General features: G+C 41.1%; 1 protein-coding gene across 1 annotated transcript in view; it reads right to left on the minus strand.

Annotated features, from left to right (window-relative positions):
* Positions 1 to 23055, minus strand: part of sez6l (seizure related 6 homolog (mouse)-like) — a gene marked incomplete at both ends in the record, with an annotated part of 97552 nt that overhangs the window by 13055 nt on the left and 61442 nt on the right. Inside the window, 8 exons of the mRNA XM_079256571.1 lie at positions 1944 to 2138; positions 9604 to 9800; positions 10885 to 11023; positions 12567 to 12761; positions 13114 to 13280; positions 16381 to 16552; positions 16649 to 16834; positions 18991 to 19186. Coding sequence (XP_079112697.1) covers positions 1944 to 2138; positions 9604 to 9800; positions 10885 to 11023; positions 12567 to 12761; positions 13114 to 13280; positions 16381 to 16552; positions 16649 to 16834; positions 18991 to 19186 — 1447 coding nt within the window. The remainder of the gene's footprint in view (positions 1 to 1943; positions 2139 to 9603; positions 9801 to 10884; positions 11024 to 12566; positions 12762 to 13113; positions 13281 to 16380; positions 16553 to 16648; positions 16835 to 18990; positions 19187 to 23055) is intronic.

The following is a 23055-nucleotide window of genomic DNA, read 5'->3' on the forward strand; positions in this document are numbered from 1 at the left end:
TCAAGTTTTTACAATAAATTATTACGTTATAACGTGATAGTTTCACGTTTTTAATAATAAACGATCACGTTATAACATGATAGTTTCACGTTTTTAATAATAAACGATCACGTTATAACATGATAGTTTCACGTTTTTACAATAAATTATTACGTTATAATGTGACAGTTTCACGTTTTTATGATAAATTATTACTTTATAACATGATAATTTCATGTTTTTACAGTAAACTATCCCATTATAACGTGATAGTTTCATGTTTTTACAATAAATTATCCTGTTATAACGTGATAGTTTCATGTTTTTACAATAAATTATTACGTTATAACGTGATAGTTTCATGTTTTTACAATAAATTATCCCGTTATAACGTGATAGTTTCACGTTTTTACAATAAATTATTACGTTATAACGTGATAGTTTCACGTTTTTACAATAAATTATCCCGTTATAACGTGATAGTTTCATGTTTTTACAGTAAATTATCCCATTATAACGTGATAGTTTCACGTTTTTACAATATATTATTACGTTATAATGTGACAGTTTCACATTTTTAAGATAAATTATTACTTTATAACATGATAGTTTCATGTTTTTACAATAAATTATTACGTTATAACGTGATAGTTTCATGTTTTTACAGTAAATTATCCCATTATAACGTGATAGTTTCACGTTTTTACAATATATTATCACATTATATCGTGATAAGGCCCCAACTTTTTTTTTTTTTAGGATGACAGCTCTACACTTCCGTAGTTTCCCTCCCATTTTAATACAAGGACTCCAACCAAATTCAGAATGCTGGTTCTGTGCTGCACAAGCTGCTGAATATAAAGGACACTTCTTCGTATCTTCTACACAACACAGCGAGGAAACAACAGTGTATTCAGCCAGAGGTTTCTTCAAGTTCACTGCAGGAGGTCATTTCTACCAGCAGCCATCAGTCCCCAGAAGAAAGCGTCAATCAATCATTCAGATATTATAATTTCTGTCCTATAAATATTGTCAACTTAATTTGATTTCTAACTCGCAACAATCATATTTCTGACATACAGAGCACAAGGAGCCTTCAGTTATCCATTTGCATCTCACCTTATTTGTTAAAAGGAAAATAAATCTGAACTTTGGACCAGAAAGTTGCACAACAGCTCTCTACTTTAAGATCAACTCCGTCATAAAGAAAAAAATTAAAGGTAAACAAAGTTTAATGAGCCACTGAAAACATTCTGGAGAAAATTCTGGGGTTTTATTTTCTAATAATCAGACTCAATTAGCTTATAAATATTGAAAAATTACTTTATAAAACGTTTTAAGAGTTAAAAGTACTTCAACGTGTTGTAGACTGTTAGAGAACAACTGGAGCTGTTAAAGTGTAGAAAATAACATTTAAAGTGATATTTTTTATTTCTCTCCAACTGTTTTAAAATGAAATGTAGTTTCCAGATATTATTAGAGCCTGAGTTTACAATATTAATATCCGTGTTTATTATTTGAGTCATTCACCTGCAAAAATCCATTTAAATGAAAGAAATGGTGCAAAAATATTGTTATGCAATTAATCAAGATTATTTAATTACAAAACCTGTGATTAATTAGATTATTTAGTCCCTCACCACTAATAATTTTATATTAAAGTATTTATAGAGAATATTAAAATAGAAAAAACTTTCCTCATTTAGATGTTTATTACAAGATGAACAAATGTGGGTTTAATGGGATCCAAACAGGGAAATATGTGTTGACACTCCAACGCCGCTTTAAAGATATATTAGTCTTATCTATTCCAAAATAATGTCAACGATGAAATTCTTAATGATGTATTAATCAGTTAATTAATTATGCCCATCCCTGACATCCATCATCTGCCTTTCAGACAAATAAAACCAAATACGAGTCACGGCAAACACCTGCAGAAGTAATAAAGGGAATAAACTGACTCTTTTCACAGAAGGGGGGCTGCGAGCTCCAGGAGAGGTCCAGCTGACACGTCAGCGTCTCTCGTCCCACCAGGTCGTAACCAGGATCACACTGGTAGGTGATCCGAGCTCCTCGCACCAGAGCAACGTGCGACGTGGTCTTCCAGCCGTTCTGGATCTCCGGCAGGTCCGGACAGGAGTCGTTTCGGGACACCTCTGAGAAAAGAAACAAAAGCCAAAAGGTTGATAAATGGCTGCGAGACGATGGAGTCAGGTGTCGAGGTGCAGGATGGGCTGCCACCAAGCGCTGTGTGTCTCCCAGCAGCTAAGCAGGTCAAAAAGCAAAGCCGATAAGCAACACTGCCAGAAACCCTGACATGATACTGGCACAGGGAAGACTGATGGATCTGTTGCACAATTACTTGAGCGTGTGACAGGATGATGGATTTCATCTGCTGTAGGCCGTCTTCAGATATAACCTCTCTGCTGTATCTGCTCTGATCAGGACGGATCGCTGCTGAAACTGATGTCTGCAAAAGCCACTCCATTTTCATTCTGAATTAAATTATTATTAGCTGTCAGATGTCAGAGACGTCACGTTGATGTTTGCCTCATGCGCTGTCAAAAGTCACTTTCTCATCAAATTATTTGTCTAAGCTGACAAAAGCCTCCAGATGAGAGCTGAGCCATGTGCTCTGAACGTGTCCATCCAGGACAGACGTCCACGCCAGACGTGGACCGCCTGGGAGAGAAAAGTCAGGAAGTTTCATCCCTGGTTCAGCTGCGGCTTCACACACCAGCATGAACGGATGAGGCAGGCAGGGAAACAGCAGGAGGTTCACGTCTCATGTGAATTCATCTGATCTAGAAGAAACTTTGCCATGATTGAAGACGTGTATCTGATATTCTGGTTAAGCTGCGCTGCTGCCTGAACTGCCACTTTATTCTATTCCTCATGTATCTTTTATCCTTAGATAAGTCAGGTTCAGCACCATGCTGGCGTCCAACATCCCACCAGCCTGTCAGAAACAAGCGCTCCATGTCTGTGTGAATACAGAGATCATGACCACAGGACTGCGCTCCCCCACCGATCTGGGATCCACAACCATCTTCTACCAATCACATTTAGTGTGCTTTCATGCATTTTGTCTTATTTCTAAAGCAACCTAAACCCTCTGAGCTCCATAAAGAGCTTGAACAAACATCAAAGATGTAAAACTTTCATCATTTCACCTGATGAGAACACCTCCTAGATTAACCCTTTCATGCAGAGTGGCCATACAGTGGACACATATTTACAAGCTTTTTTCTTGCATATTCATGAATGAAGATGATATTTTTGTAAATAAACCACTTCAGTGGATGTTATTGAGTCATCCAATACGTTTCCACTCACTGGAGAATAAATAAATGTGTGATATAATAGAACATAATGTAATTATACAAGTTTGCCTTTGTTATAAATAGGAAAAGAAAATGATACAGCTATATTTTATAGAATTATTACATAATTATGATTATATATTATTTCATAAATATTTTATAGAATACATTAAAATAAATCGTGATCAATTTTAAACATCACTAATTTAAAAAAAAAAAAAAAGTACCATTGCAAATGTCTGTAGAAGTAAAAAATACAGTATTTAAAAAAATGTTGCTTTTTTTTTTTTTTATTCATTCATGCATGAAAGGGTTAAACTGTATATTGGACCTTTGAGCCCATTTGTCCAGCCGGGCCTCAGGAATTTCGGGGTGATTTTTGATCCAGCAACGTCCAGACAGAAACTGAGAAGCATAAAAAGCTGAGAAGTTGTCTGAACTCCAGACAGAGAGCTTTGCTTCCAGACACCTACAACAGACTTTTTACTGACAGAAAGAGATCTGAGGCACTCAAGAGGCTGATGAATAAAAAGCTTTTATTATAACATGGCTACTTTAATAAAAACACGCCGACGCTGTTCAGCTAAAAAGGCCTTCGTCGGGCTGAGGGGAACTGTGTCTGTCCCTCAGTTCAGCTCACTGTTAACCCTTTATCAAGCAAGCGACTATTTTAGATCACTTTTTCTTTCATTTTCAGCAAAAAAACAAATAAAAAAAAGTGACAACAGAATGGAGGTCCTGGTACATACCAGAAGGACCATTTTAGGTTAACATATCTCATTTCGAGGTATTTCATTGAGTGCCCTATAAAGGGTTAAACAGTCAGGGACAGCTATCATGGAGGATGTTTGCAGGTATCAGGTAGAGAACAGACTGGCTACAGTTACGTGATGTTCTTTAATTCAGAAATAATCATTCGGAATGAAATTATTCCAAATTAACAGTATTTTCCTATGAGTTTACATGGAAACAATAAAAACTATTTCCATATAAACCTGAAGGAGAATACTGTAATTTGGAATAATTTCATTCCGAATTATTAATTCCAAATGAAAAAACGTCATGTAACCGCAGCCATTGACACTGTACATTACCCAGGTTTTCTTTTCTACATGTTAGTTTCTATGGTTTCTTAGACACAGGTCCTTAAAGAGACAGAAAAAGCTATTTCTCATATATATATATATATATGTATACATATCTATATGTATACATATATATGTATATATATATATATATATATATATATATATATATATATATATATATATATATATATATATATATATATATATATACATATATATACATATACATACATATACATATACATACATCTGTTGTTTTCTTCTTATTTATTTGTTGAACTCATCTTGTTAAATGATGTTTTCTTATCATCTTTATTCCTATATATTTAATTTTTATTATTCTGACTGTGAAGCACTTTGCAGTTTTTATCTGTGAAAGGTGCTGTATGAATAAAGCTTCCTTCCTAATGCATTTATGTAACGTTTATGCCTAATCCATCATATCTGATGTGATAAGAGTATTTTTGTGCTGATAATCATATTGCTCCTGTGGATTTTAATGCCGGATCAATCATCCAGTTTTTACTTTAACACTGAAAGTTGCTGCAGCTCAGAAACATGTAGAAATTAAATCAAGATGTACTTCAAGATAATGCTGATGTTAGTCTATTAAATCGAAGATTTAATGCATTTTTCTTTTTAACAATGACTACAAAGATGCTCTCTTTGTAGACAATTCAAACATAACTTTATCACTCCATCCATCTGATCACTTTCTTTGATCAGACAGCCTTTCTGGATTTTAATTAATTTCTTCATCTTTCTCTTTCCTAATGATTAAATCTGTTTAAATCAGAGGATCTTACGACTGGTTTGCATGTGGAGAACTTCCACTTTCCGCCTCACTGCTGTACCATCACTTCACTATTTTGTTATTGTTTCCTGATCATACGTTTAATCATACGTTTAATTTCTGCTCAGAGGAAGGACGAATCAAAGCAAAGCCTCCTCCAGAAGGCAAAGAGCATTAAGAACATTAAGACAATGAAAGACAAAGAGAAAAAAACCTTGCAGCCGAGAGAGATGTGTAAACACGCAGCTTCCCGCTGGGACTAGTGTGTGTGTGTGTGTGTGGTTTGTGTATCTGATGACTGATCTGTTAGTGTACAGTATTACGTAACACCATACAGTATAATAGGCCTATAGGGATTTGGATGTTGAAGTTCCAGGATCAATTATTCATTCTCTATTGACTCGGTCCTCCTCCGTTCAGTCTGAATGTGTGTGTGTGTGCGTGTGTGTGTGTGTGGAGGGGGTAATTTATTCTCAACACAAGCAGGCTGACACACACATACACATATATAATAATAAAAGACAGAGGACTCATGCTGTGTCAATAGATTTCTTTCTAGGGGAGGTGTGTGTGAGTTTATGGTGTCTCAGGTTGACATGACAATTGGACAATGTGTGTGTGTGTGTGTGTGTGTGTCCCTGTGTGCTGCTAAATTGGTGTCAGGTGTCGGATGTGGGAAGCTGTGCAGATTAGAGTGTGTAAAATGGAGGACTGAGCTTGTTTGGAGGCTTGTGAAACTCCAGGCTTGTGTGTGGATGAGCGGTGCTGTGCGACGGTGAAACAAATAGGATGTGATTGAATAAGGGCAGAGGGAAGTGGAAGGAAAGGGATATGAGGGGAGAAAATAGCAAAAGGAAAACAGTGTGAGTGGAAGTGATGAATGGAAAACTGAGGGAAAGTCAATTACTCCAAATATATTCACCATACTTCTCGGGTTCTTCTATGTTTGTCTCACTGGAAGTAAATCTAATTTCCCAGCATGTTGCTTCGTCTCGATACGAGCTTCTGTGGACTGGTTTAACAGTGAGACAATGTAATAACATCTGAAACAGCAATGCACCGTCTCGTCTACCGCGTTGTCCACCGTTGTTGTAGTGACAGGTAAACGATAAGAGTGTTTGCTAACGCAGATCCGGCCAGTTGGGTTTAACTGTGTCTGTCCTCAGCTGGTCATCAGCAGGCTGAGCGTCCACTCATAGGAAGGGACTAAAAAGTCAGCTAATCTTCACACGCGTGTACAACCTCACGTTTGGTGGAATGTGATGCTTTGTACTTCATGCTGGACCAGGACTCCTGCAGAAAGCTGCAGCTCACCTACTGACTAAAACAAAGAAGCATGAGCACGTCCCCCATGTTTTCTGCACCTTACTCTGACTCCTTCTCTGCTTTTCAGTAAAATTGACAGTTTTCCTGAAGGTTTTAATGCTTGAAATCTTTTGGCACATCTTGTCTGAGTGAGTTGTTGCAACCAGCAGCTCTCCCTAAAGCCTGTTCCATCCTCCGCGAGAAGCCAGAACTTCCTTCTTTTTCTCGAGGCTCTGAGAAGAAAATGACATAATTTTGTTCTCGCGGACGCGTTTGAAGACGGTTCTCGACACACTGGGCTGGCAGAACCTTTTTCTTGCGGCTCCTAGAAGTATCGTGTGATTGGTCGGACATTTGAGGTGGGCGTGGTTAACACAGAGAAAACATGAAGCGGAGTTGCTGCTTCCGTGTTTTTGCTGCTGCAGGTAAAACAGATTGTTTTGATAAAACAGCTGATCGAGGTGGTGAGAAAGTACCACGTGCACAACCCGCCCTGCCGCGTGCACGACCCGCCCTGCCGCGTGCACGACCCGCCCTGCCGCGGACGAAGCACTAGAAGAAACTAGAAAATCACTCGGAGAGCGGAAACCTCCACCAAGCACAATGTTAAAGAATCCTTTTAAAACATTCCTGGATCCAGACGGTGATCCGGATCACCACCAGAATTTAATCACTTCTTCATTTTCACATTTCCAACAACTCTTGACATTTTTATAAAAATCCGTCTGTAACCTTTTGAGTTATTTTGAGCACAAAGACGGCAGGAAAAACATAACCTGGTGGAGGTAACAACCGGGTTCATCGCACATAAAAGCAAACGTCGCCCCCCCCCGCAGTGACCCCTCCCCGCTGCAGACCTGCTTCTCCTGGAGGATGGATGGACCTGCCGAACAAGACGTTTTTTCTTGTTTATGCAGCCTCGAGGACAAGAACTGAGTTCTTGCTTCTCGTGGAGGATGGAACACGTTTATATCCAGACTAAAAACCAGAGGTGATGGAGCTTCTCTGTGGAGCAGCCTGCCTCTACCTGTCAGGTCCTCTCAGTCTTTGGGACTTCTCTCTGGCTTTCATTACTGGTTATCCTTCAGTGCTAGCTAAATGGAGTTTACCTTGCTGCTTCTGTTTGTGAAAGTAAAAGTCCAGTCCGGCAGCTGTTCCGACCAGTCACCAAACCAGCTGAATTTAATGAGCAGAGTTTATTTGCCAGGTAAACGAGCCTGTTAGTGAAAACACCTGTTCTAAATGTACAGGTAGATCCAAAAACAAACAGACCAGGGATTTCCACCTCTGGTTTTTTTGTATCTGTTGTTTCCCTTTTGGATTCTGAAGGAGTTGAAGGGTCGTCACAGTGAACCATTGCCTTCAAACTACTGAGGCGGTACGAAAGCTCCATTGTACTTTGGTAGTTTTACACCGGATGCTCTTCCTCTGCGTTTATCCGAGTTTGGGACCGACCCTCAGAGAACTTTGGTCTCCTTCGGGGCTGCAGCACAGCCGACCTTCAGGTCAGAGAACAATCGACTCAAAAAGCTGAGCCACTGCCAGACACTTTGATATGTATCTGTGGTTGAAGTGCACTGTGAAGCACTTTGGTCAAATGAAGCTTGTTTTTAAATGTACAGTATATCAAAATATATTAGACTGAATCAGGAGGACGTACCCAAGCATCTAACCCTGAGTCCGACTGTCCTCATCCACAAGAAGAACAACGTTGAGTTGAGATTAAAAAAGATTCTAACAGAAGGAAATGATGACATAAACTGTAAATTCTAATAAAAAAATCTATTTCTTATATCTTTATAATTCAAAATGATGCCAGACATTTTTGTCCACTTCTATACGACCTGCCTTACGCTCTATAACAAGGATGAGCAAAGTCCTGCATGTTTTGGATGTTTTCAGCACACCTGAATAAGATGAACTAGAGTCAACAAGCTTGAGCAACAAGGAAAGCCTTTTAAGTGGAATCAGGTGTTTCGGAGCAGGGAAACATCTATAACCCACAGAACTATGGCGAGAACCAGATTTGTCCATCCCTGCTTTGCATGCTCCATATCAACTATACCCAATTACAACTCAAACATGCCGCCATCGCACCACAACACAATATACGTCTGCTTTTCATGCCGCTGTTGTCGCTGACTGCCAGCGCCACGAGCTGCAAGTGTTTTCAGCCCTTCCACCAGACCAGAATACATCCACCCGAATGCATCAGGTCTGAAGTTCTCTCATCACTCCGCTGTCAAGGCGACGCATCATATGTGTGAGGACGGATGGGATCGCAGCTTTTACGGTGTAACTTTATTGATGACACGTTGCAGAGTCAGTTTGGTCAAAACTTTCTTGCACCTAAATCCTAATTTCTCCTTCTGTCTTTAATGACATGATAATTTCCAACAAGGTGAAGGAAAAGAGCTGCGATGGACTGGCGAGCTGTCCAGACTGTACCCTGCCTTTCGCCCAAAGACTGCTGGGATAGGCTCCAGCTTACCCGCAACCCTTCAGCAGTTAGGATGATGAATGAATGAATGAAGGAAAAGAGCTGAAGAAAAGATATAAGAAAGTCTTTTTCTTTTACTTTTAGAGCCCAACCCTGAACTGAACATTGAAGAGTTGGCGATTAAATGTCATAACAGATAACAAGGTCTCCAACATCCAACAAACCAAGCCCCTTTAAAAAAAACCCAAGTGAGACAGAAAGAAGTGAGTCTGTTTTAAAGACAAAGGAATGATCAGATCTTTTTTTTTTATTTTTTATTATTGTCTTGTCCAGCATGTAAGCAAGCAGACTGATGTTCTGAATGCTGTGTTCTGCTGAGCAAATTTATTTTGCCAAGGGGAACTTTTATAGATATAATGATCCCCTTGTATTTCTGGATTCTTATTTTATTTTTCTATTTGTTTTGGATAATTGTTCGTATTACAGAGTTTATGCTGCTGGACCGGACCGGAGAGGACAGAAGAGAGACAGAAAGAACAAGAGAAAGAGATAAATGCATACACATATAGACATACATACCCCCCTTCATACATATGTACACAGAGAGATCTTTTTTTATAATTTAAAATGATTTATTTTGTCAGCATTCTCAGCAAGTAGAAACTTTCTCACCCATGTAGTTGATGATGAAGCCTTCTCCCTTCCCAAAGACGAGCCCCGCCGGGTCCGAATGGAAGGTGACAGTCAGGTCCGGGGTGATGGAGGAGAGCTTGAAGGGGCTGCTGCCTCCGACGTAGCGCCCCAGGATACGAGTCGTGACCTCGTCTCCGTCAGTGATGGTCAACATGTCGCTGTCGCTGATGTTCAGCCTGAAAGACAGGCGGTGAGGAAACCAGAGTGACGGTGGGAGCTGAGAAAAGTCACGTCGACAGCCGACTGCGTGGGAGACCAGACGACTTTAAAGGCCAAACGCCGAACTCTTCCACAGGGGAAGTGTTAAATCATCTGTTAACATCTTGCCCATTGACCCCGACATGTTTCTTTCACCATGGCCTCCAGGCTTCTGGAAAATGTGAGGCTCTGAAAACTGACATGTTTGTTAATATGAGTGTAAGTACATTAGTGCTGCCAGGGAGTTTAAAACTGGACTGAATAGATAAAATAAGAAGTCATCTAATCTGAAGAAAGAAACTAGTCCAGTTAACACAACTTTCTTTCTACATGATGAACTGGGACGTCTCAGGACGGACTGACTCTATGACACGTTTTTATGATTCAAACAAGACAATTTCATAATCTGAAGGCAGATCTTATATTTTTATGCTTAAGAATATCAATCTAGCTGCAGTTTGTATTGTTTCCAGCACCGCTGCAGGTCTGCTGAGCGTCACTGGGTTACTCTGACGAACACGGCTGATGAGATCTGGCGCCATTTGGGACAAATTTCTGAGGTGAAATGAGAGGTTAGCACAGTCCTTCCACGCTGTTATTCAACTCCTCCTCTGGCTAAAATGTTTATGTCTGAATTAGTCTCGAATCAGAACAAAGTGGAAACAGAGTTTACAGTTTTATCCACTGGGGCCACATTAGCATGTTATCAGATCCCCATTTACTGCACCAGCAAGACACTTCAAGGCTGGCAACAGATTCTAGATGCAAACTTCTGAGGAGCATAGATGAGTTTTACGGCATTAATGACTGCTTAAAACTATTTTATCAAACTATGTTTGAGATTCAGAATATTTTGTTTGGATAAACATGTTTATTTTAATTTAAAATGCTCCCTGATGTGGTCAGGTTTCTCCTTAATGGCTCAGTCTGAGCAGGCAAACAGAAACATCAACGGCATCGCGTAGTCTGGGTGCCGGGGGGACCAAGCCTCCACACTTCCAACGTTTCATCAACTGAGATTGGTAAAAAGTGTTAATGTGTGTGTGTGTGTGTGTTTCTTACAGCTGCACATCGAGCAGCACTCGTTTATCCTCGCCCATGTGGATCCTCCAGCTGCAGTCCTCTCCCTCCCCGTACCACTCTGGCCAGTTGGGAGACAGAATCACTCCTCCTGGACCAGTCAGGTCGCCCCCACACTGAGCTGCAGGGGAAGAGGAGGACAGATGGAGGGAGAAGTTGGAGGAAAAGATAGAAAAAGTGAAGTGTCACATTTTTTTCATAGTTTAACCCTTTAACATCCTGGCCTACCACCTGGTAGAGGTAAATCTGCAGTGACTTTGGTCATTTTCTTTAGAAAACTGTGGAAATGAACCTGCCTGAGCATCTCTACCAGCTGCTTTGGCTGTTTGTTACTGTTTCACTGTTGTTACATTAATATTTACTTCTTTTTAACATCTCAACCATCTGCTAAACACATTTATTTTGTTTATTCTTGTCCAAAACAAACAGAGAAGCATTTTTCTGGCCTTTTTGTCAGTGTGAAAGTTAAAGAGTTAAGAAGCTGCAGACAGAACACGTGCACAGCAGCGCTTTCAGCTCCTCCGATGCTACATGCCGTTTCCTGCATCGGTTTGGATTCATGCTGAGGCTGGACTGAACTCTGCCGTTTTAAGATCAAACTAAAGTTTTACTCTTAAAAACAGCAGAGAAATGTAGATCATCGTTTGGAAATAAACAAAGCTGTGTGTCAGGTACCTTGAAATAGAGGAGGACATCGAGTTCTTTAGCCTCCTACACTGCAGGACGTGCGATGTGACTATTGCACACATGTACAGCTGTGTTCATATGTCTTCATCCCCTTTCATTAAAGAAAAGGCTGAATTTACAAAAGTCACTCAAATAACTGGAGACTTAAAAAAGGAACAATAACTAAAAATTGCAAAAATATAATTCAGTAATATAAGACACTGTTTTTTCATTTAATTGAGTTGAAGAAAGAAAAAAAACAAACAAACAAATGTGTCCTGGACAAATGAGAGACTTTTCTGTTGAACAGTGGGACAAAATACCTGTCAACAGGTGCAGAAGTCTGACTGAGAGGAACAGAAAACACCTGACTGGAGCGGAAACATTAAAGGATTCTTCAACTAAATATTACTTTATGAGTGATGGAATATGTAATAAATTATCTTATTTGTTTGCTTTTTTTTAAAAAAAAATCTTTTGAACCAAAATTAGAAAATAATGTAATGATTTTCATAAAATTTTTATTTATTATTACTTTAGTCAATTTCAGCTTATTTTACAGGCAGCTGTTTTTTTTCCTTCTTTAATGAATAAATATGAACACAACTGTAGATTGCAATGACGGTGCTCAAATGCTACATTGTGGAACATTTAAAAACACCTGAGAGCTGAGCTACCAAGGAGTTTGTAGCTTCTGGTCACGGAGCAGAAGGCAGTTTGTCTAAAACTAAACCATAGGGGCTGTTTTAGACACCGAGAGGTCACCTGACTCCTGGTTATGGGACACATGCTGCCTTCGCAGCTTGTCATGAAAATGAGGGAAGCTGAAGATATCACAAAAGTTCCACATATTGAACTTATTCATGATGATTTCATGATGAAAACCTCAAAGTCAGAAGAGTTGAGCACGGCTGTGACGGTCCGGAAGCCCTTATGGGAGCAGTAAACGGCTGAAACAGCAGCAGGTCATGATGAAAGCCTCCTGGACACAGTTTTACCTTTACAGAGTGGCTCTGTATCGTTCCAGTACGGATCTCTGGCGCTGATGCACTCAATCACAGGCGGTCCTTGTTCTAAAGAGTGGCCCAGGTCACAGGTGAACTGAACCACGGCTCCGACCCCGTACATGGGGTCGGAGGTTGTGAAGTTTCCGTTCTGGAGGTACGGCTCGTAGCAGTGGCCGCGCTCGAAAGCTGGAGGGGGAACACAAATGTGCCTTCATTTAGAAAGATATTCATAAAATGATTTTTGCTTTGATCTCTGGAACGCCTCTGTGTAATTTCATCCCTGAAATGTCTTTGCTAAGTTTCTCTCTTTCTCTTCTTTGGCAGGAGTGACACGTCGAAGGGAACATTTCCATCCTTTGGCAGGTTTACAGCGATGAAAACTGGAGAACTTTTGCAATTATCTCAGTAAGCAGCTCCTATCTGCTGGCAGATAGGAGCTTGGCAGGACATGATGTAAGAAGAAACTCAGTAATGATGGTGTTTGTCAGACAGCACAGCGTCTCGTGTCTGTTTCTGATCCCTTCCACTGTGGCTGTACCTTCGAAGCGGATGTTGAATCCCGTGTTGTGGTTGGGCTGATCGGTGATGAACTGGATCCTTACAGCTGGACCTTCGCTGATCACTCCCTCGAACGGTATCTGTCTGCCCCGAGCCGAGTCAAACAGAACCACGGAGCCAGCGTCCAGCCCGCTCCACAACACCAACCTGCAGGGACGGAAAAAGATTCTTTTATTCACAAGACAAAACGCTGTGAAACAAGACCGACGACAGACAAGTGATCAAGCATGTTTTGGTCTTTTTCACAACTTTAGAGGCCAAAACATTAAAAAACTGTTTCTAAATTCAGCCGAGGCTTCGAATTAGAACGGTTCAGTGGGAAATAAAACTGAAAGTTTATGTTTCTGGAAGTCAAAGCATATTTATACCAGCCAGTCTGTCTTTCCTCCTTAAGCAGACGTTAAAGGAATGACATTATTTTCAACATGGAAATGTTACGATGGGTTGTATGTAAAGGGGTGCTATGATGGTGTTTGGAGTTTTCTGAGCTTTCTACAGTGTTGCAGTGTTGAATCCTCATCAGACATGTGAACGACACTGTTTTTTATCACCTAAACGCATGTTTGAGTTTGAGTTTGAGTTCCAGCACTCTCTCCGTGCGGTTTCCATGGCAACGAAAAACGCATTGTTTTAGAGAGTTTTTCCTACTTGGAAATCCTTGTGACGTCCCGGGGGATAAGGTTCGGTGATTGGTTACCTTCTACTGGTTAACAAGGGCATGTACAAATACATCAGGCGGGTGGAAAACGTGGGATAAAGTTGTTTCCAACGATGGCTGGTGAGTTTACCAAAGAGAGACATCCTGCTGCATTCGTTGCTGTGGGTTGCTGTTTTCCACTTCGTTTTCAGGCTCTGATTCAGGTTCCAACATGTAGGGCTGTATGCTATGTGTTGACATGGTATTTAGTTTTTTTTTTATTGAGTTCATATGAGCCTAATCCTTCTGTTTATGAGATGTTACAATGACGGCGAAAGCAGGTGCGGTGCGCGCTCCCGATGTAGCGCAGTGGCGGCTGACCAATCAGTGGCAACTTATGCACTGCAAAAACTGAAATCTAAGTAAGATTAAAAATCTTAAATTGAGTACACATATGCTTATTTTTTTTTAAGGTAAGATAATTCTTAGTTTTTATGCCAGAGAATTCCTCTTGTTTTAAGAGTAATTTTACTTGTTTTGGGAAGCCTTGACAAACCAAATTTTCTTGTTCTGTTGGCAGATAATTTCTCTTATTTTAAACAACATTTACCTCATTTTTGGAGATTTTTTTTCTTGTTTTTTAAGGCTGAGTTTTTGCAGTGTATCTGTCAGGAGGCGGGGCTTAATGCGGAAGAGTCTCAATCCACTCGTTTTGCCCGCAGGCTGATCTGACAGCCTACGGAGAGGGTCGGTCTGAAGTAAATAAAGCCATTTGGGACAATAACTTGATCAATCCCAGCCCTTCTGGTCTCAGAAATAAAAATAAATTAGCCTGAAATGCACAGAATAGTTCCACTTTAACTGTAGAACAGTGGTTCTCAAACTGGGGTTTGGGACCCCATGAAGGTCGCAGGATCATTTCATGGGGTTGCCAGATGATTGTAAAGACACGTAGCCTAGACTTTAATCATAATTAAGCCAATAATGCAGATAAATCAGTAAAATCAGCAGCTTACTTTTTAACATATAAACAGCAAAGTGAGAGAAGCGTGTTGGGGGCGTGTAGACGCCTCGCCGCAGCGGTCAGTCCGCTAAAAACCACTTTATTGTCCTTGTTTATGAGGAGTTAATAAGACAGTTTTCCAGCCTTACATTTAGAGGATGCTGCAGGATCTGATACATCGCATAGTTTTACGATTTTTGTAATCTATTCATACCTCGTTCAGCATGTTAATCGTAACGGCCAAAAAAGGTCAGAAAGGCTGGATGTTTATGTGACTCTCCATAAAGACTCGTCTTTACCAGGAAAATCAGAACAATGGCAGAGAGTTTGACTGTTTCAGTGGAAGAGGAGAGAAGTCACATAAACGGAGGATAAGTTTAGAAATGAAGTGGGCGCTCCAGTGTAGGTTTACTGAGTTTTATGAACCAACAAGACCAGTAACTACCAAGTTAGCCCAGAAACACGTCAGACTACTAGGAAAGCAGCCAGTATTCCAGATGGCCAGTCTGTCCCAGTATGGGTTAAATGGGTTGTTTTCTTTCTATTTCAGTCCACTTTCGGCCGTTTTGTACCAGAACATGACAAATAAATCATTATTTTCTTCAGTCCACATCAAAGGAACAAACAGATTTCAGTCTGTTTATATCAGAAACAGCCAAGGCTACCTACGGAGGAGAGCCGAAGGTAACATCACAAGTTTAGTCAAAGTAAATGCGGTTAAAGATGTTTCAGACGGCTTCTGCAGCAGCTTGGAATAAACTCTGCAGTCTTCAACATCTTCAAATCTGCGTCTATGTAAAACATTTCAGCAGAATTTAGAGAATAACCTGCCTTCAGTGAGGAAATACTATGAAAAATCAACTCTTCTGGGCATCTTTGGTAGTAGTGAGAGTGATGTATGCATTAATGAGGTGGTATGGCGGCTGCGAACACCAACACATGTTATTTTGGGGCTCAAAACATCTAAGAACCACCGGTTTACAGGATGCCGCAATGGGTCATATTTACAGATATGATGAAATGATGTATTTAGTCCTTCTGACCGGAGGACTAAACGCGTCACCTGAGGATTACACATCGCTCAGATTCAATCAGACGATCGGATCACGTCTCAGTGGTGAGCTGGAGCAACCTCGTCACTTTTCTAAACATGCCTTGTTGTATTGATCCTGAAACACAGCAGCTCAGTAAAATATAACAAACACATAAACACACAGAGTAGCTTATTTATACAAGAGGGAAACACAATCCGGTGTAAATATAGCAGGAGCAGCCATGGACTGAGGCCAACGTGTGGGTGTGACACGGTTGATCTGCTGTTGTAGGAAATGCTTCTCCCACGGGTGTGTGAGAGGTGTGTGAGAGCACGTTGCTGCAGCTTCGGTGAACTGCATGTTGCAGGTATGAAGTAGTTTGTGATTGATCAAACTAGAAATGATTGATCAGCTGACAGCTTAGATGCCACAACAGACGCTTGTTTGATTGAAAAGAAGTGAGGTTTATAAATCTGTGGAGCTTCTCTGGTGGGATCATTGCAGCTCGGGTTTGGAAATATTAAACAAATGTAAATATGAGAACATTTGTCAGGTGAAGATGGGGGCTCCTACCGGTCCGTCGGTCCCAAAGCCAGTCTCTCCAGATGCAGGTGCAGCCTCTGGTCCTTAGGCGCCTCCAGGGACCAGGAGCAGGAGCGGTCCAAGGTGGTGTTGGGCCCATGGTGGGGAGAAGGGGACAGCACCCTCCCTACTGTTGCGTTCTTCACCGTGCCTCCACAAAGAGCTACGGACAGAAAACCTGTTAGTGGACTTTTATTTTGATCCGGTGATCCACATTACACACACACACACACACACACACACACACACACACACACACCCCTGCAGGTGGGCTCCTTGCCGCTCCACATCGGCAGCGAGGCGTTGATGCACGTGAGCAGCGGCTCCCCCTGCAGGTGGTAACCCATGTGGCAGTGAAAGCGAGCGACGCCTCCAGGAAGCAGGTCCAGCACAGACACCTCCCCAAAGTGAGGTCTCTTTGGCAGCGAACAGCTCAGCCTGAAAACTGAACACAAACCCAAGACTTTAGGTGAATATTTAGTTTATTCTGCTGCTTATCATTCTCCTCATGCTGAATAATTATGTAAGCAGTGTCATTTATTTCTCTTCAACACCCCATCTAACACACCAGCACAGAACAGCTGCTCTGACTGGTTGCTGTGGACCACGCCTCAGTCACATCAATATTCACAAAATCTTAGATTAATAGAATAAAAGATATTCTTCTGAAGACATCAGTATGTCAGAATAACTCATTTGTTCAGGACTACAGCTGCTTTCCTGCAGAGATCATCCCAAGAGAAGAACTGCAGGAAGGACCTGAAGTTAACAGCAGAGCCTCTCAGAAATGACCACAAGCTTATAAAAGTATTGTATACGCATCCAAGTCAGGATCATATGGAACAGTGATGGTATTAAAGCAATAATACTGAACTTTGGCAGGTTTTCTTATGTTGAGCCCCGAATGAAGGTTAATTCAGGGGCCGACTTACATCCTGTCTCTTCTCTGAGCGCTCTCCGGACAGTAAAAGTCAGCCTGATGTTGACTCTTGGGACCATAGGCTGTATATAAAGAGATGGGTGGAGCCTCCGTGACGTCACCCGTAGGTTTCTGAAGAGCTGAATTGAAGCTCGGTGGGCAGTTCCTACTGTCGCCATGTTGGCAGCGTCATGTGTGTCGTCTCGCCCGGAGAATACTAATATGGGCAAAGAGGTGGAGCTGAGAGGGGGGCTGTGAGCGTCATGGTGGATGATTGACATCGAGCGAACGCCAAGCTTTCTGTAGCTAAAAGCTAACCGAGCTAACCCCGAGATAACGGGAGCTACCCAGCTAACGGAGGTAAGCGGGCTAAAGCTAAGTCCTCTTGTTAACCGGCTGAAAACTGCGGTTGTTCTACGTTCTTCTGACTTGAAGCCGGAGATTGGTACCTGTCAATCAAAAGGACACGCCCCTAAATCTACCGAACTTTGAGATTAAATTACTTTAAAACGGGCGAGTTAGAAAAAAATTCACTCCCCCCACAGTTGTCATGAAGGTAAACCTGACCTATTAAACCTAAAATGGATTTTTGAACCAGGCTGTAAACATGTTTATTTCTGCTGTGAAGTTGGTCTTTTTAACATGGGAGTCTATGGGGATTTGCTCTGTTTTGCAGCCCCTAGTGGATGAAGGGGGAACTGCAGTTTTATGCGCTTCTGCATAGGCTTCACTTTTAACCGCCGGAAGTTGCCACTTGCTTGGGAAAAAAATGGGAACATTTAAAGAAGGTTGTGCTTGAATTTGGTGTCTCAGCTTGGAACTACTGTGTGGTGCATAAAAAGGTGAAAAGAGCAGCTGTTAATGCAGACAGGGCTTTGTGTGAACGGCTTCCTTTACTTCAGACAGAACTGGACATCGTGGCGTTTTAAATTCTCCCTCATGTAAAACCGTCTCAAATGATTATTCTCAACTGTTTCAGGGATTTTCTAAATTAGCACTTAAGCTCAGTGTTTTTGTTTGTAATATATTTGGACACTCACTTGAGAAATCAAGCAGCTGCGGGGACAGTTTAATTGAATAATCTTAATAAGCTTTGGATGCTGTGTGGGATAATAATCCTCACCTCTTTATGTTGATTGCATTTATTTTTTTATTTTTTTCAGTTTTAATCTCACCCACATCATCTCTGCACACAAATTCTGTTCTCAATCAGCGCTCTTCTTCTGCCTGCCTGTGATGTAAAAGGATCAGATAGCTGTGATTAATGGCACAGGTGGATGGAAACACTTGGATGCCTCCTCCTTTCCAGTCCTTGTCATATCCATTTTATGCACTGGCACGCCCCAACCTTGCACACACAAACATGCACGAAGAAGTCACACAGCCGCCATACCAGCCTCCATATTCTCAGCCTCTTAATGAGATGAAAGGCAATTAATCAGAGCTCTGATCAGCTAATTCACGCGACAGATTCAATCGCTGTGCAAAGCGATTCGATGAGAAGATTTCTGATTATGCTGTCAGGATGCATGCAGTGCTAACAGCCCCCCAGCCCCTAATGAAAGGACTCGCGCTTATTGAATTTCTATCATCTTTTGATACGTATGCTTTTTCAGAAATGAGTCGTTGCATGAATTGAGTATGTTTACTCTTTTCTCTGTGTGTGTGTGTGTCAGACTCACTCTGGTAGTGCAGCTGGAAGATGCCCATACTCCCGTCGGGCGCAGAGCGGTAGTAGACAGACAGAGTGTTGGTGGGACTGCGGATCACCTGACCTTCCACCAGCAGCGTGTGGTTGGCCAGAACCAGCAGGGCGCCGCGCTCATCGACGCCTCTGATGGACAGCTGCTCGCCATCCGACAGGTTCACGCTCTTCACCTGAAACACAGGAGTGTTTATGGTCCAAACTGATGGCTGACATAAACGATGACAGGTTTGAGCCGATTAAAACTGAAGATTCACAGATTTCTGATAGGATTTAGTCTTTTCCTGAACGTCCAATCGTTACTAATCGTCTCAAATCAGGGAGTCTGCTTGAGTTTATACAGAACATATTTAATCAATCACTTTTTCTTTTTACCATCTGCTGTGCTGTGACCCTGATTAAAATAATCTTTTTTTCCACTACGAAGCAAAAATAAAACATGTTTTTAGCTCAAACCGGAGCTAAATTGCTGCAACATCTAAATTTAAATTAGAGTTCCTAAAAGTTTCTTGTAAAGCTTCAAACTGTGTGTTGAAGCTTTACGACAGGCTAAAACAGGGTTTTTACTGGTGCTATGATGATATGCTTTTGTCCCAATTCGATTCGATTCGATTCGATTCGATGTTGATTTTTTTGGGTGCCAATTCGATTTATATTGCAATTCTCACAAATCTATGATATTGCTGATTTTTGTAGATTAAAAACAAAATAAATGAATAGAACTTTTTTTTTTTTTTTTGCTTGTCATGTTTTTTTCTTGATTTCAATGAGGAAAAACAACTCAGTAGCCAGACCATCATTCTGCTGCTATAATGCCCAAGAAGACAAGTAAAAAGATCAATAAAAACAATAAAAAGGACAAAAAAAAATTCTAATGGAATTATTTTAATTTTTTTGAAAAAAAAAAAAAAAAGTAAACAAAATTTTAAAATTGGGAAGCAAAAAAAATCCCAATTTTTCCTGAACACCACCATCACCTGGTGCTAATGCAGCTCAAACACAAAGTGCTGCAGATAAATGCAGCACCACACACTGGTGCAGGGTCAAAAATGACTGAGAGGATTTGCTCTAGAAAAACTGCAGACTCCTGGTATTAAGCACTAAAACAGGGGTGCCCATCCAGTCCAAGTCTGCTCCTTCAGATCTACTAAAAGTTACAGGATCGTCTATTTTGAGGACCAGACTTGGCCACCTCTGCACCAAAATGACATCTAAAAAACAAAATAATGCTTATTTTTTTGCATCATATTTAAGAAAAATTGGTCAATTTTAAGGCTGTTGTTGCAAGTCGGAAGTTTTAAACACAAATATCACATCTATTGGAGCAATTGATCTCATATTTCACTTAGAGAAATAAATCAGAGACAAAGAAAGTGGCTAAAACATGGACTGGCTTGTGGTCTACAACATGGACCAGAGGCTGGACTTTGTATAAAATACAGTTTTATTCAAGTGGAAAAAGGAGCTAATGATCATCTCTTCAGGGATGCAACGTGAATGGAAGGCGAGCTCCCACAGCTACAAAGTGATAAACCCGACAAACCTCCACAGTGTTGCCTTTTATCCACACTTTCACAAGTGTAAATAATTAAGGTGATTAAAGGTTTAATTCCATGTCTGCCCTCCCACTCTGATGGAGTGTAACTGTGTGTGACATCACAACACAGCTGTGGAAGGTTCTTAATAAAGGCATAATGCAGTAGGTATGAAAGAGCCCTCAGCGTTCATTTAAATACGTTTGAAACATGAAAAACAAAACATTTTCCAAAATATTCTTATTTGACTTCACATATTCAGGCTTTATAAAAGGACAACAATGGCAGTAATAACCAACACTGCCATCTTTAAAGCTGGGGTACGTAATCTTGCTCAGAGACATGTTCCTCTGGGTGAAGTGGTTCCTCGTCCTGATAGTAGTCTGTTCATTCTGTAATCATGAACAATATAAAATATAGTGACACCCCTCAGTTTACTGTAAATCTGTAAAAACTCAGAACAATCCAAACGTTCCGACCCAATTGAGGTTGTTCATTTCTTATATTTTGTAGCTTCTTCTCCCGGCTCCCCTCCTCCCCCTCCAGCAGAACATACCTGATAGCCACACCCTGCATATAAACAGCGTGTTAGGATGAAAATACAAAGTAGTGAAAAATAAACTCTGAAGGCAAACATGGCTGGGAAAATGCAGGAAGGACTTCCCGACCCAGTTCGGTTTATTTGCCTCCTCCTGCTAAAAAGCCGAGAAAGAGAAAATTGCAAGGGGCAAAACCAGAGGGGGAGGAGCCAAGACAGGGCACCACCTTCACATCTTGCTAGCTCCCCAACATTACCTATGCCAGTTTTAAGAGACATTTTTATGAAGCAGCAGGAGATGGGAGTGTAAACTCATCTCAAGTCAACTTGATTTATAAAACACTTTAACACAACAGCAGCTGCAACAAAGTGCTGAACAAAACATTAAAAACATGCAGTGATATCTGAATCATAGACGTTAAAAGAATAAAAGATAAAACATTCATTCATTCATTCATTCATTATCCGAACTAATCTGCTTAAGGGTCAGGGGAAAGTTGGAGCCTATCCCAGCAGTCTTTGGGCAGGAGGTGGGGTATACCCTGGACAGATCACCAGTCCATCGCAGGGCGAAAGATAAAACAATAAAAAGCAATCAGAAGTAAAGAAGAAAAACATTAAAAACAGTGAAAACAGTTGATAAGAGATAATAAGAAGCAGAGTCTCATACTAGATGAAATGCCAGGTCATAAAAATGGATCTTTAGGCGGGTTTTAAAAATCATCAATGTGGCTGACAAAGAATTTCACTGTTTTGGAGCGGCAACTGCAAATGCAGTTCCCTCTGAGCTTCCGCCTGGACCTCGGTACCTCCATCAGCTGATCTGAAGCACTGGGCCGACGAATAAGCAGCCCAGAGAGGTACAGAGGGGCCAGACCATGGAGAGACTTGAAAATAAATAAAAGAACCTTAAAATGAACTCTAAAATGTATGGGAAGCTAATGAAGTGATGCTGAAATAGACATAATGTGTTCTCTCTTACATGCTCCAACCAAAAGACAAGCAGCTGCACTTTGGACAAGTTAGAGACGTGAGAGAGACGACTGTGAGAGATACACTCCAATACAGTGATCCATCTGGGAGGTGATGAAGGCTGGGATTACTGTCTCAAAGTGTGGAGCGCTTTGAAATTATTTTATCTTTGCGAGTTGACATAGGTTAATAAAGCTCGACTTCACCACTGATTTAATCTGCCCATTCGGTTTTAAATCACTGTCCAATTTAAAACCCAAATGAGTGACAGCAGGTTTTTAAGAACCTGGACAAGGGACCTAGATCAACTGGGGAGGGGCCACTGGAGCCATTTGGCCCAAACATTACAACCTCTGTCTTTTTCTAGTTAAAGTTCAAGATGCTTAAGGGCGTCCACTCCTTGATGTCATGGAGGCATGATGGTAGCGGCGTGAGGGAGAAGACAACCTTTGTTTAGGGGTAGATATATCTGGTTGTCATCAGCATATAGGTGGGCAGAGACACAATGTCTTCGCTGGATGGACCTTAATGGTAGCAAATATAACGAAAACAGGAGGAGCCCTAAAGCTGAGCCTTGTGGAACCCCACTGGACACCAGAACAGTCACAGATTCAAAGCCAGCGATACTTACACATGGTTCTACCCGCCAAGTAAGACCTGAACCAGTCTAACACTGTACCCTGGATCCCTACATGGATCTGGAGCCGACGCAGCAGGATCCTGTGGTCTGCTGTGTCAAATGCTACCATTAAGTTAACCAGGACCACATAATCTCCGGCATCAGTAGCCAGAAGAACATAATTAACAACGCTCAATAAGGCTGATTTGGTGCAATGCAGGGGTCTAAAGCCAGACTGGAAAACCTCAGTTGACACGAAATTCATTTCTTATAATTGCATATAATTGGGAAATGTTCCAGCTTCCAGCGATCCCAAATTGAACACAGTAAATGGATGTTTACTGTACTAGACTCCTGCAAATAATCTGCAGGCTTAAC

The sequence above is a fragment of the Telmatherina bonti genome (assembly GCF_933228915.1).
Source record: "Telmatherina bonti genome assembly, chromosome: 17".
Lineage (NCBI taxonomy): Eukaryota > Metazoa > Chordata > Actinopteri > Atheriniformes > Telmatherinidae > Telmatherina > Telmatherina bonti.